The sequence below is a fragment of the Thermobia domestica genome, chromosome 9 (genome assembly GCF_964235325.1).
Source record: "Thermobia domestica chromosome 9, izTheDome1.hap1.1, whole genome shotgun sequence".
Classification (NCBI taxonomy): Eukaryota; Metazoa; Arthropoda; class Insecta; order Zygentoma; family Lepismatidae; genus Thermobia; species Thermobia domestica.
This window is the reverse complement of record NC_137462.1, coordinates 246,100,822-246,116,481: the sequence shown is the minus strand read 5'-3', so window position 1 is coordinate 246,116,481 and position 15,660 is coordinate 246,100,822. Positions and strand designations below refer to the sequence as shown.

Here is a 15,660-nt window from a genome sequence, read left to right as displayed (position 1 = left end):
TTCCTTTTACCTTAGTTACGAGTTTTTATTTACATGTCGTCGTATTTTTTATCCCGGGATGAAACTTTAATTTTTTTGGTACATTTCTTTATTTTATTTACTTATTTATTTATTTTTTTACAGTATCGACTGCATGTGTATCTTGTATTTTACCTCCTGTTAAATATAATGTAAGACTTTGTTCTGTATGTGTGATTGCCTGCTGTCTGGGCGCACTTGTGGCTATGTATGCTGTTTGTTGCCTAATAAACATTATTATTATTATTATTTTATAGAAAAACGTTACATACCGCTAGGAGTACGATATAATGGTCTTATATGTATTAGTAATTTTCTTTCTTAAAAATGTGTTAAATAGTTATTTTCGGTTTTGATATAGTCAGTAAGTTTAAATATGTACGATCATGCTTAATAAGTTTCTCTACTCTCATCCTGGTAAATTAAATGTTTATTAAGTAGGTTTCCAGTAAGGAGTTGTAAGGGAAAAGTAATATAAGCATTTAACATAGTTCCGGAAAAAAAAAAAAAAAAAAAAAAAACTACGCAGAGGTTTTCAAAAAATTAAGAATTCTCAGGATTTGACAACCGTTATGACTGGATTGTGTTAGTAGAAGATAGGATTTCATAAATGGTTCCGTAAGCAACAGAGTTACTTTGTTCTAGATCTGAGTTCCTTCCTGTTGAAGTATTAGCAACTCGAGTTTACAAACTTGTTTTTTTCATGTTAGTATAATCAATATCGTAATATCTTAGAGAAAACATCCATTATTGTAACTCAAATGGTAAATAAGCAAGTTAGTTCTTTGATTTAGAAATTTCTTATGTAACGTTTTGGTCATTGTGTTATTAATTACTTCATGTGCATTAATATACAATTCTGCGTTCGAAAACGTATCGAAATTGATGAATAAGTCAATCGAAGGCATGGTTAACTCTTGTTGGCAGTGAAAGTTTCTTCTCCAAAATTTAGGACTGCAATCACACACTTTTTTTTTTCTTTCCTATAATTAATAACGTTGGCGCTTCGTTGAAGATGTATTGCTCATTGTTCTGTATTTCTTTGCCCTTTCCATTGCATTACTTTGATATTTTAAATTTATTTTTGGTCCCAATGTAACTCAGTCTTTTCCTTATGCTAAGAGCCATTCCTTAATAACAGTATGTGTTTCAAGTAATTTAAAGCCTTGAGACAGCATATAGGGACTATAATCAGTAAGTGTTCGTTATACAGGGTGTCCGAGAAGTCCTTCCCTGATTACAGAAATTGATAACTCAGGCTAGAAATAAGATAGAAATATGAAACTGGTGTTGAATTGTTTACAAACTATAAAAGTTTTACAAACTATAAACTATAAAATGTCATGGATAGAGTTTTTTGGCATCTGTAATTCACGTGAGGCCCTGCGCACCGATTTCTTAGGACTTCTCAGAAAAGACTGCCGCACAGCCTCCACCGTGTCTGCTGAGGTTCTTGGTCGACCAGACCTCGGAAGGTCAGCAACCGACCCTGTGTTCTTGAACTTCTCATACCAGGCTTTAATGCTCTTGACATCAGGTGGAGTCCTCCCAAATGTTGTCTGGAACTGTCTCTGCACCGTGGTTGGTGATCGTGTCTCATGGTACCACAAGACACACTGTGCCTTCTCCTGGTTGGTTGGCATGGCTTCTTGGGCTTCTTATTTACGTACTACAAACCTAAAACAAACAAAATTGAGACTTGGTAAAACAGAACAAACCTAACACAGACAAAAACTTTTATAGTTTGTAAACAATTCAACACCAGTTTCATATTTCCATCTTATTTCTAGCCTGAGTTATCAATTTCTGTAATCAGGGAAGGACTTCTCGGACACCCTGTACTTTAGTGTCTGAGTCAATTTATGTATACACATTGCGCTAAAATGAGATTAAAACATGTTCTTTGTTTTCTTGAAGTCCTTGTCTGAAGCATTCATAAAGTTCCTGGAGAATGAATCGCGTCCAAAACCGCAGCTAAGAATGCTTCCAGAACCGAGGAGAAAAACGAGCATTAACAGTGAATCTTCAGTAAGTAGCTCTGTAATTATTTTGTCTGTATTAATGTTAGGGTTCTTAAGTTTTCTTTCAGTTTTGAGTAAAAATTTAAGCAGCACTTTTTAAATACTGTCACTTAAAATTAGGTACATATGTTGGGTTTTAAAGACAATAACATTTTTAAACTATAAAATCCTAGGACAAAGTAGAAATAAGAGTTCTTTTGAGTCATTTTTGATGATGATTTAAATCAGTAAAACAGTAAAATCAATTCATTCGTAAACTCAAATTAGAACTACCGTTATTTGAGAATCTAGTCACAATAGTTTACTAAATAATTCTTTAGAAATTAATTGTATTTTGTTTTCCGATTCTATATCTTCGTTGTAATGAATCTTCAGGCATGATTTTGTGCTGTGCAACAAAATGTCTGCGTTATATTTGAGCAACTTGTTCATATGTAATAGTATATGTAACTGCTGTACCATTAAAGGGTTAACTGTTAAAAGCTTAAGAGTGCAAACAAATTATATAAGAATAAATTGAATTGACTTTGAATTTAGCTTCCCATTCAGCAGCGAGGTTATGAGATGTGGACCTACTGATTAACGTGGAATCCTAACATGAGCTCCCACCGGGAATCGAATCCGAGACTCCCACACCAAGAACGCATACGCTAACTGCTTAGCTACGAAGAAGCTCAATAAGAATACATTATTTATTACAACTAAAAATGCACATTACTCAATGTGTTTTGGCTTTCAAAGGAGAACTATTTAGTTGGATGTTCACTTTTGTTATTACTGTATTAAAAAAAGAAGAAGAAGAAGATGATAATGATGATGAATTAGTACTACCTTACGTCCTACATACATATTTTTTCGAATGTTGTAATAGAATAACGGGAAGGTTATACTTTCCTTGTGGTAGCGAATCATTTAATAGTTCGATATTACTGTACGATTTTGTATTGAAGAAAAAGATACATGAATTTAATTTCTTCGGACGAAAACACGTTTATGAACGCGATATCCTCTACTTAGGTAAACCATTTAATACTGATGGAATTTAGCTTCAGATTATAAAATATAGAAATTGAATGGGGTTGGTTAATATTATTATTTTGCGTGTTTTGGTTCGACTATAGAAAAAAGATCTCCTTCTAACGATAAATCTGTCATTACTACAGAACTGTGGGGATAATGATAGCGTTTATAGTAAACCGGGACGCTGAACAATGTTAAACATCTGTATTTTGTGCTTCATAGTGTTCACATCCTTGTCTTATATGCGTGTCTCCTCATTATGATTGTAAATGGTTATTATTCTGTTAAATGCGTTGAATTGTTTCACTGTAAGATATTTACATCCCTCTAATTTACTTACGAATACAGGGAGAAAAAAATGAAAAATATAATGGAGATAATACAGGATACGAATAAGGAGTATATAGGATAAATAGTAATTCTTCAAAGTAGAAAGAAATTAGAAAGAAAATAGGTGTATGGGGAACGGAGTGAGTGTAGTGGAGTTAGGTATTAGAGATAAGACTATGGAAGATGTTAATGCGTTACACGTCACTTTGTGAGAGACTTGGAAGATATTTACTCTATTTCTCTAGGAAAGAGATGAGAAGAAGACACTTAACATTTATATTTTATTGTCCATTTTTCTCCATATATTATTCGTGTCTTAACAAGGTACATTCGCGAAGTGTTCCCCCGGGATTCGTGTAAAATTGATTTAAATGCAAAGTTCTCCGTGGCCCAATGTGTATTGTACTAATTTTAGCGGCCCATACTGGTAGTTTGCGTGTTTATGAGCTTTCACATATCCGGAATTCATAAACTACTATAACGCTCGAACACAAAATTGCTTTTAGTTTCTCTAACTCGGGGTATGTAACTCGACATGAATGTGGGCATACGCAAAAGAATTTGGATCAAGTACTGCTTCTCTGACACATGTTACACACCCTGGCCGACATCTTAGATCTGCTATATTGGATTCAACTTTGTTTTTTTTCAAATGGGAATAGGTGCAACTAATATATCAAATTCATTTTAACAAAAGAGACACTGACCAAAGCTTAAAACTTTACTTTATTTTAAATTATAATTTGTAACTGTTTCGGATATCTAGCATATCCTTCTTCAGACACTATCGAAATTAATGAAAATACAGACACACATATTCTGTATTTTCTGTCTGTATTTTTATCGCATCTTGTATCGTTTGCAAGGTATTGCATGTAAAAAGTCAGGAACTTCACGAATATTGAACCAAATAGAAAGTTGTGCAAGGCACCTGGGTATTGTGCTTATGCTGCAGCCCATACAGGGAGATATACATGCTTACAAGACTTCATGAACTAATCTTGTAAGCATAAATATATATACGACAGTAAGCACATTGGAAGAATGTCTAAAATGTCTGTCAATCCAGATACAACCAGATTTGGGTGCAGACCTACCATTTCCGTATTGTCTGTATCTGTATGTATGTTCGTCCATAGAATACTTGGTCAACGATAAATCACGTGAAAGGTTACATATATACACAGGGTATAATGCACAACTTTCTGATCGGTTCAGTATTCGTGAAGTGCCTGATATTTAACATGCAATACCCTGTTACAAACGGTACAAGATACGGTAAAACTCACTACACCATGAATTTCCGAGGAAATTGTACAGTTCGCAGCAAAAGACCTGCAACATGAGTATGTAAGTTTATTGTAAAACTATGCCTAACAGTGCAGGGAATTAACATAACGTCTAAGTGGCACGAATCACGCCAGAAGAAACCTCGGCGTCCTCCACTGCACATTTATTTTGGAACAAAAGACTTCGTCGTTTCACAATAAACTTACATGCTCATGTTGGAGTTTTTTTTTGGCTGCGGACTGTACATGAATTTGATGTATTATTTGGAGCTATTTTCCATTTGGAAAAACGAAAGTTGAATCCAATATGATGGTCAGGGTGTGTATAATGTGTCAGAGAAGCAGTACTTGATCAAAATTCTTTTGTATATACTCACATTCATGTCCAGTTACATTTAAAGAAATTAAAAGCAATTTAGTGTCCGAGCGTTGAAGTCCGGATATATGAAGGCTCGTAAATATGCAAATTAACGGTGCACCGCTAAAAAAGTTTTTCTGTTCATTTATTACCTTTTAGTTCTTGTACTGACTTACCGGACCTACTACTTTTATCTTCCTCCAGTAAAGTCACTCTACCTAGGCACTTGCAGCGTGAAATACTATCATGTAACCCTGCAGTATAACATGGTACCCATTTCGACACCTCACAGCTGCTTTTCTATTAATTTCCTTTATTATTTTTTTTCCTTCCTACTTTGATGAAATGTGTAGCGAAATGGCTTACAGCATACATTTTAGACTTCCAAAGCCTTAGAGAACGGCTTTGTCTGTTCGGTTCGTTTGTCAACAGGTATCAGAGCATAAACGGTCACGAGATACCAAGATGCGGAATTTTGCAGTCGATTCAGCGTCCATCTCCTCCGTTAACCCATATTCAAACCGGAAGTGGTTCAAATTAGCCATGTCCGGATTCAATTTTTATCGCCATAGAATGAAAACGGTAACATAGCACTTTCTTTTCAAACGATTCAGTGCTCGAAGGCAACATACTATCCGTAACTCTCTTAACAAGACCGGAAGTGGTGGAAAATTATTATAACTTCCGGTTTCAATACTGATTTCCATGGTCAGGGATATTAAGGTGCAGTTTTCTACATTTGATAAGAATAGGCTTTATGTCTGCCCTTAGTTCAGATTAACCATTTTCGGTTTCAACATTTATTACTTTAGAACAAAAATGGTAATAGGTAGCTATAAACTGCTTTTTGCAATCGATTCATGATCTCAAAAGAACATATCATCACCATCCGGACACAGTACCGAAACCAGAAGTAGTTGAAATTTTCTGCTTGTGGTCTCATTACTGATCTCCATAGAGAAAAACGGTAATACATCGAGATGCGGTTTCTTGTAATAGATTCAGCGTCGTAAGAATAGGTTCCATCTCCTTCATTAACCCTCAATTCAAACCGAAACTAGTTCAAATTAACCATTTCCAGTTTCAACATTTATCGCCATAGAACAAAAATACTAAGAGATAACGAGTAGGCCTAATAGCTTTTTGATATAGATTCAGCATCCAGGAATATTCGTTCTTATTACTCTATTGCAACAAGTATTTACAGATGTACTACTACAAGTTTGAGTATTGAACTCGCATAGTTTGGAAGTCTGCCAAAGTTTCACACTATGAAACAAAACTCAGATTACTTTCACTATTTTCGGTAATTTACTTATTTTCTACTGCGTCATCGTTCTTATAAAATACATTAGATTCTCTCAAAATTTCAACCCAACGGGTCAAGTATTTACGTTTGACGTTTATATTCAGGGCAACCATCGAGTGGGACACACTTTATAATTATCAGTTTTTTCTTTGAAATTTCGAAGAACTCAAAAAAAAAAAAAAAAAAAAATCCCTATTTTGTTTGGGAATTATATAAACCAAATTTCATATTTTCAATCTAGTTACTTAATTTAATAATCTTTGTACTCGTATCTTTTCAGAAACTAGTGTCATTTTACCCATTGTAAGTCTATTTGGAGAAAGCGTTCAAATACCTGTTTGCTTATATTTTATAACAAATTTAAATTAAATTCATTCTTAGGGTCGATATTTGCAAAATCGTTCCTATTCCTTGTTTACGTCATGAAAGAAATAGTAGTGTCCAAACATTAAGTTCTGAATACAATGGCTTATATCCAGATAACTGATAACAAATAAATTAGTAAATGGATATATTTACTTTAGAGATCCGTTTGATTTGTTAATACTTTACATTTAAGATCCTTTTATTATTATTATTATTTTTAACCCTTCGCTTCAGCAATTAACAGTAAATACCATATAAATTGCCATGAAGTGAAACATTATGTCGAAACATGGCAGTCGCCTGTATCGAGCGATCGAACTTTGATTGCAGTTTTCGGTAAGTTAGAATTTCGCATAATAATCTATGACCAAAAAGTTTTTCATAGTCAACTAGCTCTAAATTAATTTTTGGTGTAAGAATAATAGGGAAAATTTGATGGATTTCTGGAAAGTGATTAATGCCCCAAATGATGAAGTATTTAAGTCCAAAAATGACTCCCGAGCCACAGAATAATTTTGAAATGAAAATGGAACTTAATGTCCTCTTTCCTGTAATTGATTATTGATATTTGGTGTGTCGAGGAGTACTTCGGATTGGTTATAATTGTATATTTCATATTTTGATCATTAGGGTGCGGTGTAGTAAACATAGTGTAAACAGGTTTTCGTGTTATACCCGAAATTCCTCCATATTTGTGCACACTTGTATTACATAACATTTCTATTTTATAGTTCCCCTAACGTATAATTAGGTGTTGAAGAGAAACGTTAACTCAAATTCCGTTAATATATGTGTCAGATGTTTAGAACGTAAAACGTGAATTACTTATATAATATTGTAATGGTATTTCTTTGCAAAACATTACCAGTTAATGATACATTTACATCATACATGTTATCATCTTCTTTTCCAGGAAACTTCCGCGCGTTCTACTCCTTCGCAAGAAGTCTCGAGAAGTCCTCTTCTTATGACAGACGTTGTGCTTCCTACCTTCTCCACATTCCCAGTTGGAAGAAATAGTAGTAGTACTATTTTGAAAGATGTATTAAAAGAAAGCTGACAGGATTTTTACTTTCGTTATTAAATTTTGTACGTTTAATTCTCAACGAATAATGTATTTAAAATTTGTAAATATTGCTTGTATTGTACATATAAACCGTTAATAAATATTCAGTTACCATAATCCTTCTTCAAGTTGATTGTGAAATAATGAAGTCCTATAGCACTCCCTCCCTCGTATATTCTTCCGAATTTTACTTTTTTTTTTTTTTTTTTTTTTAAGCTACAACAGAAAAACCATAGTATTAATGAAATAGAACTCACCAAAGGATCAAATACATCACGTGTTTATTTCAAGAATAACAACTCAAAGTTCCTAACGTTTCAGCGGAAGCGTTTGAAAGTTTCGAAACGCGGTGAAAACAGCGCAAGAACGACAGATGTGCTCTCTAGTGCCCAGTTTTGGAAGCATATCTGTGAAATTTTTACCAGAGATAGACATCGAAATTAGCTTTTATTTTCTACCCGTAAGTTAATAAGGGCGATTTTTGAGTTATGTCACTCTTGAAATGAACAGGCGATATGTAATAATACTTGTGTAACGGTTTTGCCATGTAACCTCGCCTTCATCAGACACGTTATGAAAAATCAATCCAAGAATAATAAAATATACATACATAAAATGAAAGGACGGCCCGCTCACACTTCCTAGAGCTATTCAAGTTTTCCTTTCACTTTTTACATCCATCTGTGTAGGCACGTAGCCAAGGGAGAGGGGGGACCCCCCTTCGAAACCAGAAATGAAAAAATTAAGGAAGCATGAAACAAAAAGAAACGGGGAAAAGAATCAGTGTTAAAAATAAAAAGCTACAGCAAGCTTTTGGTTACTCTTTCTTATGAGGAGATTTGTATTACTTGCAATACATGGTGGCGAATGAGCGGGATATCCTGGAAAAGTCAGGTAGTTTGAAATTTCTAGAAAAGCTACAGAATTCTCAGAATTTCTGCTACTCAGGGAAATTTCAAGCTTTCGAAAGCATAGTGCCGTTCTGTAACAGTGTGGACATTTTTTATCATAATTTTTCGTCATCGCTTCTCTGCAGTTTCAAACATGTTATGTCAGAGAGAGAGTTTTCTACGCTCCTTTAACCTGTCATTTAGAACAGACAGTAGTTGACTGAATAATAAAAACAAAAAGTTATGTGAAAAGAAAATTCTGTTAACATTTGATTCAACAGAGAAAGGAACTCAGATATTGTAAAATATTTTACAAGACATTATCTTGTATGTACTTTTTATAATAGTTGAGGTCATGAAAGGAAAATTGTTATGTTTGAATGAACAAAGGAAGGAGCGTAAATATTGTAAAATCTTTTATTATTATTATTATTATTATTATTATTCGAAATTTCATTTTTTTTTTTTTTTTAATACTTATTAACATGTCCTCATTTTATTGTTCTAACAAACCAATATATGTTGCCAGTAAAATAGTTTAGATTGATCGAACTCGGGTGAGAACCAGTATTTTGTAACTTCCCCCCCCCCCCCCCCGCGATTATGAAATCCTGGCTACGTGCCTGCATCTGTGCAAAATATACATTTTTTAATTAGGTGCTTGTCACATACTTTTCCCAACAATTCGTACGCCTGCCCGGTTCTGTAGTGTTGTTTATTCTTTTAGTTCTTTCGTTTCTATTTTGTCCAGTACTGCCTTCCACAGCTCATGAATTGTACTTTTCATGTTTCTTCATTCTTTCCACTTCCATATCATACTTCTCTTTTCCCTCTCCAATTCTTCGATTCTTTTGCAGTCTATTTCATGTCCCATTTCTTTAATGTACTTATATACTGCATTGTTCTCTTTTCTTAATCTGACGTCGTCTTTACATTCTTACTCTTTTTCTTCTTCTGTTTCATATTATACTCTTTACAATTGATTCGATATACTACTACCTATTCTTCTGCCTCTCTCTCTTTCTCTTTCCAAGTCTAAAATTTAAAATGTCCCTCCTTTTAAATATGTTTTGACTCCGTTTCTCAGCAATCTCTTAAGACTGTCTTTATCACCTAAGCTCTCAATTCCAAACCATCTACATTTTTCTTCCTTCTCTCTTTTCTTCTTTCCCTCAAATCCTTCTGTATTAATTTCCTGTTAGTATTTCCATGTTCTCTATCCTCCTTCCATCGTCACTACCTTATTATTTCTATCATCCTCTACATTCCCCTTGTAAAGTTCCTCTTAGTTCCCGTGTCAGTACTCTTATGGCAATATATCTCCGCAGAGCATTATTTCCTGTATCATTTGACCGGAATTTTCCACTGCTTTTCTCTATCGTCATATCCGTAAAGTTTATCTTATTCTCCTCTTTCACTTCCAACTGGATTCCTTTTTCTCCATCCTCAATTTTTTTTAACAAATTTCTCCAATTACCCCTTTCCATATTCTCAGACAATTGTCTACATATCAACAAAACATTAAGGTTCTGTCCTCCTCTTCCTTTCACTTTGTTCCCACTTGTTCATTACGATTTCCATGAGTAACGAACTCAATCTCGATCCTATGTTTAGTCCTTTTATCTCCACCACTTGTTCACCTATGGTACACACAGTATTCTTCCAAATCAATCTTAGGGCTTTTATCATTTCCCTTTCTCCACTTATGGTATTATCTTGCATTTCTTCTTCTACTGCCTTCATGACGTACTCTCTCTTAATGCTAGCAAATAATGCCTTCACATCTACACTGAACGAAACTGTTTTTTTTTTTTTTTTTTTTTCCTTCCTGTCACCTATTTGCTGTAACATACTGTTCACGTCACGTACTTTCTTGTCCTTCTCTTATTTCTTTTGCAGTCCTCTTTCTCTACTTCTAACGGCTCAAAAATATTACGCCATCATGGTCTCAGTGTAATTTCCTTTTATGTATTTTGGGGAATCCTTTCAATTTAGTATTCTGCCTGTCTGATTCATTAATTTCTTGAATTCTTTCTTCTCTCCATTTCCTAGTGTTCTCTTTCTTACATTTTCTTTCATGTTCTTAACCCCTATTACTTCACATGTTTCATCGTACATTTCCTCAAGTTTCTCCTTGTACCATCTATTCTCCATTACCACTGTTGCTCCTCTTTTGTATGCTTGTTAGGTTACGATGTTTTTTCTTTTCCGTAATGCTTTCAATTCTTCTTTCTCTTTCTTCTTAAGGTTTCCTTCTACCTTGTTCTATTACACTACTGCCCATGCCTTACTCATTATTTTCCCTCCGTTCTTGTATTTCCATAATGAGTTCTACTGAAAACACTATCTTCTACTCTTTCACTTTCTAGATACATCTTCTCTTGGTCTGTTAGTTATACCTTTTCTATTACTACTATTCTATTTGCACTTAATTTTTGTTTCTCGTTCCATCCTAACCACATTCCTTTATCTTTGTCTCCTCAAATTTTCGTTCACAATCTTTTAAGTTTCTCGCCATTTCTCCTCTCAAAAGTATATATACTATATCTTCAGTGTTCACTCTCACTTCCTTCGTCACATTTTTACTGCTTTTCATATCTTTGATTCTTCTTCTTATTGTGTTCCAAATGAGCAGTTTCTTTCCTTTAAGTTCTTGTATTGCACCGATTTACACACTTTTTTTTTTCTTAAAATAACTATCTGCAGTCTTTTTGGTGTAGTATTCTCCTCCAAACACTTTCTTAAAATATTACCTGCTATCTCTTAGGTATACGTTTTTTCTGTCTTTCCAGTTACCCATCCTCTTCTTCAGGATCGGAGGTACTTCAACTTGTATCTTGTTCATTACAGCTTTGAAAATATTCACAGTATTAATAAAACAAAATTGACGAACTGCATGTACTTGTATTTTAAAAGTTGATACCATACTGATATTATGAAGGGCAATCACTACTATTAATGTTAATTGCGTAGCACTGCTCCGATTTTTATCAGACGCTCCATATTCCCAGCAGATTTTGAAATCTGAACACACGCGTCCACAGCCAGTGCTGAGGCCATGAGACGAACGTAGAGTCTTCCTCCAAAAATCTATTTAATTCCAGTGTTAGCAGAAATGATTAACGTACAAAGGGTACTAGGAAAGTTTTGCAATACAGTTTTATTTATTTTTTTCAAAATAATTTCCAGCACATTCAATACACCTCTCCATCCTCCGAAACCAATCGTTAAACCAGATCTGCCAAGTTTCATGAGGGAGTAAGGCAACTCGTTGTCCCATGCATCCTTATCAGTGAAAAACTGCATCCCTTTCATTTTCACATATGAGAACAGTGTAAAGTCGCAGGGAGCAAAATCTGGACTGTAAGAAGAGTCCTCAAGAAGTTTCAATCATATACTGGCCAAATATTCGGTGCAGGCTTTCGAGCGGTGAGCAAAGAGCATAGTTATGATGGAGGAACCAGGTGTCCATTCTTGAATTTGGTCGTAGGTTCTTAGATTCGTTCACTTAAGACAGGCACTGTTCAGTGTACCACTTAGATTACTATCTTTTGTGTGCCCAAAACGACACACAGCATGATTCCACTCGAGTTGAAAAATACAACTATCATTTTCTTCTTTACTGGTCGGGATTTTCTGACAGCTACAGGTGTATCCTCATCATCAAAGACCCAAACTTTGTTCCGAGTCTTGGTCGCTACATCACAATAGCACAAAAGCCTCGGACCTGTCACGATGTTGTTGACATATGAGATTGTCCCTTATCAAACATTTGCAGCATCTACCGGCACTGTCTCACGTCGTGTTATCTGCTTTTCAATCAGACTATGCCCCGAGATGACAAAGTTTCTTCACGTGCAAATGAACATACAGAATCGAACGAAAATTGCTGGTGCATTTAGGCCTAAGGTATCCTCAATCTGCTGGTAGGTCACTCACCTGTCTGCGTCAAGCATTTTCCTCCGTAACTGACGTTCGTGGCCTCCCCGCCCTCTCAGCATCCTCCAGTATGAAATTTCCCTTTGGAATTCTCTGTACCACCTGAATATAGTTGGACGATGTGGACAGACATCACCTAGCAGAAGTCATTTCTTCTGTGCACTGATCTACGTTTAACCAAGCGCGAAGTTGTACCGTAAAATTGGTCGTGTCTCGTTTCGTGACCAAGATGCCATGGCAAGCACTTTAGACTATCACTGCTAATGAGTAACTCAGCCCATCGACTTGCGCAGCGGTTACTGTACAAATATAAACATGTCTCAGTATGCACCAAAAAGCAGATTCCTGTGACACATGGATGCATCGTATTGCAAAATTTTCCTAGTACCCTTTATACTTCAAAATAAATTGGTATTCTTGTAAAAAATATTTGAATGCGTTCTCAAACAATTCTAACATCTCTCATAATAGCCGAGTTAACTAAAAAAAAAACCTTTTGGAGACCTTCATTGTGATGTCCTTAGCATATCCTAAAAAGTATCCTTAATTTGAACCTTGGACTTTTTTTTTTTTTTTTTTTTTTTGGTAAGGGGAGCTTCATTTTCTTGCAATTATTTCGAAAATTATAAGTTTCGAGGAAAATAATTATATGAGAACTTGTAGTTTATGATAGTCTACATAAAAAAGGTCCTTACACTTCGTAGAACCAGTTGTTTCAAAGATATAGATTGAATTATGTCTGGACAAAAATAGAGCATATCACATATATATATACAGAGAGAGAGAGAGAGAAATGAATGTATGTTTTTGTTTGTTTATCGGTATACAAATCCATACTGTTTGCTTGATACATTTGTATATTGAAGAGACCAAAGTTTGGAAAAGAATGTTTCAAATTTTGATGCGTACCCTAAGGGAGGAAGAAGGGATTCAAAGGAGAAGAGATAGTTGAAGATGTATGTCAAAAATAGAAAATCTCGTGAGCTCTTCATGTTAACGAATCGAGTTTCACTTCCCTAACTTATTTTAAGAAACAAGTGGACGTAAATATATGACGACTTACAATCTGGAAAACATACTCCATGAGTAAGACACTCCGAGCACGGTAGACTGAGAGTAAAAATAATACAGAACAACATATATTAGTATCGAAACCGTACTTTTCGGGGTTGCTGAGAAGAATAGTATTCTCGATGCCATTGAAGTCCTAGTTCAGCCGGCATCTGCATAGAGGATGAGAAGAGGCGAAAATAAAATGTCCAAAATGACCTAGCTTATTGCCGAATCCATAATTTTCGGGACCTTAAAGCTGGTTGGTGACAGTCTCATGACATTTAAACCCAAGTTTAGTAAAGAAAGTGCTTGTCAGCTAGCCCGGTCATTGACAGCCGAACGCCTCGTTATACAACTCAATTATTTGTTTTGAGAGAAAAATTCTTTTCGAAGTTTCCTCCCCCCCCCCCCTTCTTTTTTCTTCTTTTAATTTTCCTGTGTTAGGAATCTCCCAATTGAAGAAACATTAGTGAAACTATTTTTGATTGATTACAGCATCATCTGCTACGAATCGACAAAATGTTTCGAGTAAAATTTACGTATTTTCCTCGTAGAACCCGAATCCGCCAAGAAAAGTGACAATCCCCGTTTGAGTTTTCATAGTTTCATCTATCCCACTCCAGAGGGCAACGGGCTAATTTTATCACACATGATTTATTTTTCTCCAAAATATTAATTTTTATTTCCAACTTTTTTTTCTGTCCGATGATTATTTTTCGATATTTTGCAGTCTTAAGTTAAACACCTCCCCCTATTTTTGTTCAGAATTAATTCAGTCTATATGTTTGAAACGATTGACTCTCCGAGAAAATAAAAAAAAGTCAAGACCATTTCTGTATAAAATTTTATATACTACAGTTTTCTTAGAAAAAAAATCAATTTTCAAGATAATTGCAAAAAAAAATGTCCCCTCCCCCGTACACGCACACACCAAAAACGGTTCAAATCAAGGTTACTTTTCAGATATGCTTCGGATATCAAAATAAAGATCTCCACAAAAATCCAGCTTGTTTGGAATTTTTCGAAGTTTTGCTTTATATATGGGGGTGAGATTTCCTTGGGCTCTCTTGTATATGGTGTAGGATGATCTGGCAATAATTGGTATTCTAACAATGATTTAGAAAAACTAAAAATCATCCAATATACGGAAACGATATACTATTGTCTCATAGTTTAATGTAAGGATATATCGATTTGTGGATGAAGTCTAATAGTGTGCTTCCCAACCTTTTTTTGACTAACGTCACACTTTACTGAACTTTACATCGCGATACACTTGATTTTTTATTAATAAATTATAGTAGTGTAAGACTGTTTCTACGAAGTAGTTTATTCTGAACATTGTACTTAACGTTAAGGCGTTGAATAGTATAGTACGTCTTAAAATTGATTTTAGGTAATCATTAAGTGCTTCATGATTTTTAAATTCTAAAATTTCCCAACACATCCTATGGAACTGCGCGACACACCGGTTGAGAACCACTGTACAACAGATTATCTTTCTTTCTCTGCAAATCTTCATATAAACTATTAACAACAGTCTTTTTCTTACAAGACTTTCGAAAGATAGTTGAGAATTGCAATTAAGTTTAAAGGAAATATACATTGTTTTCCTTTATGTTTATAACAATTATATAACAAAATGTTTACAACAATTGATAAATTGATTTCGTCATACAAGCTTTCCCTGACAATGATTTACAGATGAATGAATGAGAAAAAACATGTCCAGGCAATTTTTCTTACCTTCAAGGGAACTGGATTTACTCTAAAACATACTGCATTTTACGTACCTGAAAAAAAATACATAGTCTGTATACCTAGTCTTACCATAAATACTGTCCCAAATTTTGAGGGTGACTGTACTTCCGTCCGTACAAGTGAGACGGCAAGAGCGTTATCGTGAAGCGTGAGGCATTGCTGGATGAGCTGAAGAAGTGTAAAAGTATCAATGTAAGTGTTCAAGATGAAATAGGGGGAGTTCGAAAATCGTGTGGCCAT

General features: G+C 34.8%; 1 protein-coding gene across 4 annotated transcripts in view; it reads left to right on the top strand.

The window, feature by feature from the left end:
- The window catches only part of LOC145660653 (uncharacterized), a 295,153-nt gene extending 287,259 nt beyond the window's left edge, over positions 1 to 7,894 (top strand). For all 4 annotated transcript variants that reach the window (XM_081725966.1, XM_081725965.1, XM_081725964.1 and 1 more), the window contains 2 exons: positions 1,936 to 2,046; positions 7,625 to 7,894. In XM_081725966.1, coding sequence (XP_081582092.1) covers positions 1,936 to 2,046; positions 7,625 to 7,771 — 258 coding nt within the window. In that variant the 3' untranslated portion in view covers positions 7,772 to 7,894. The remainder of the gene's footprint in view (positions 1 to 1,935; positions 2,047 to 7,624) is intronic.
- Positions 7,895 to 15,660: the final 7,766 nt, after the last annotated feature.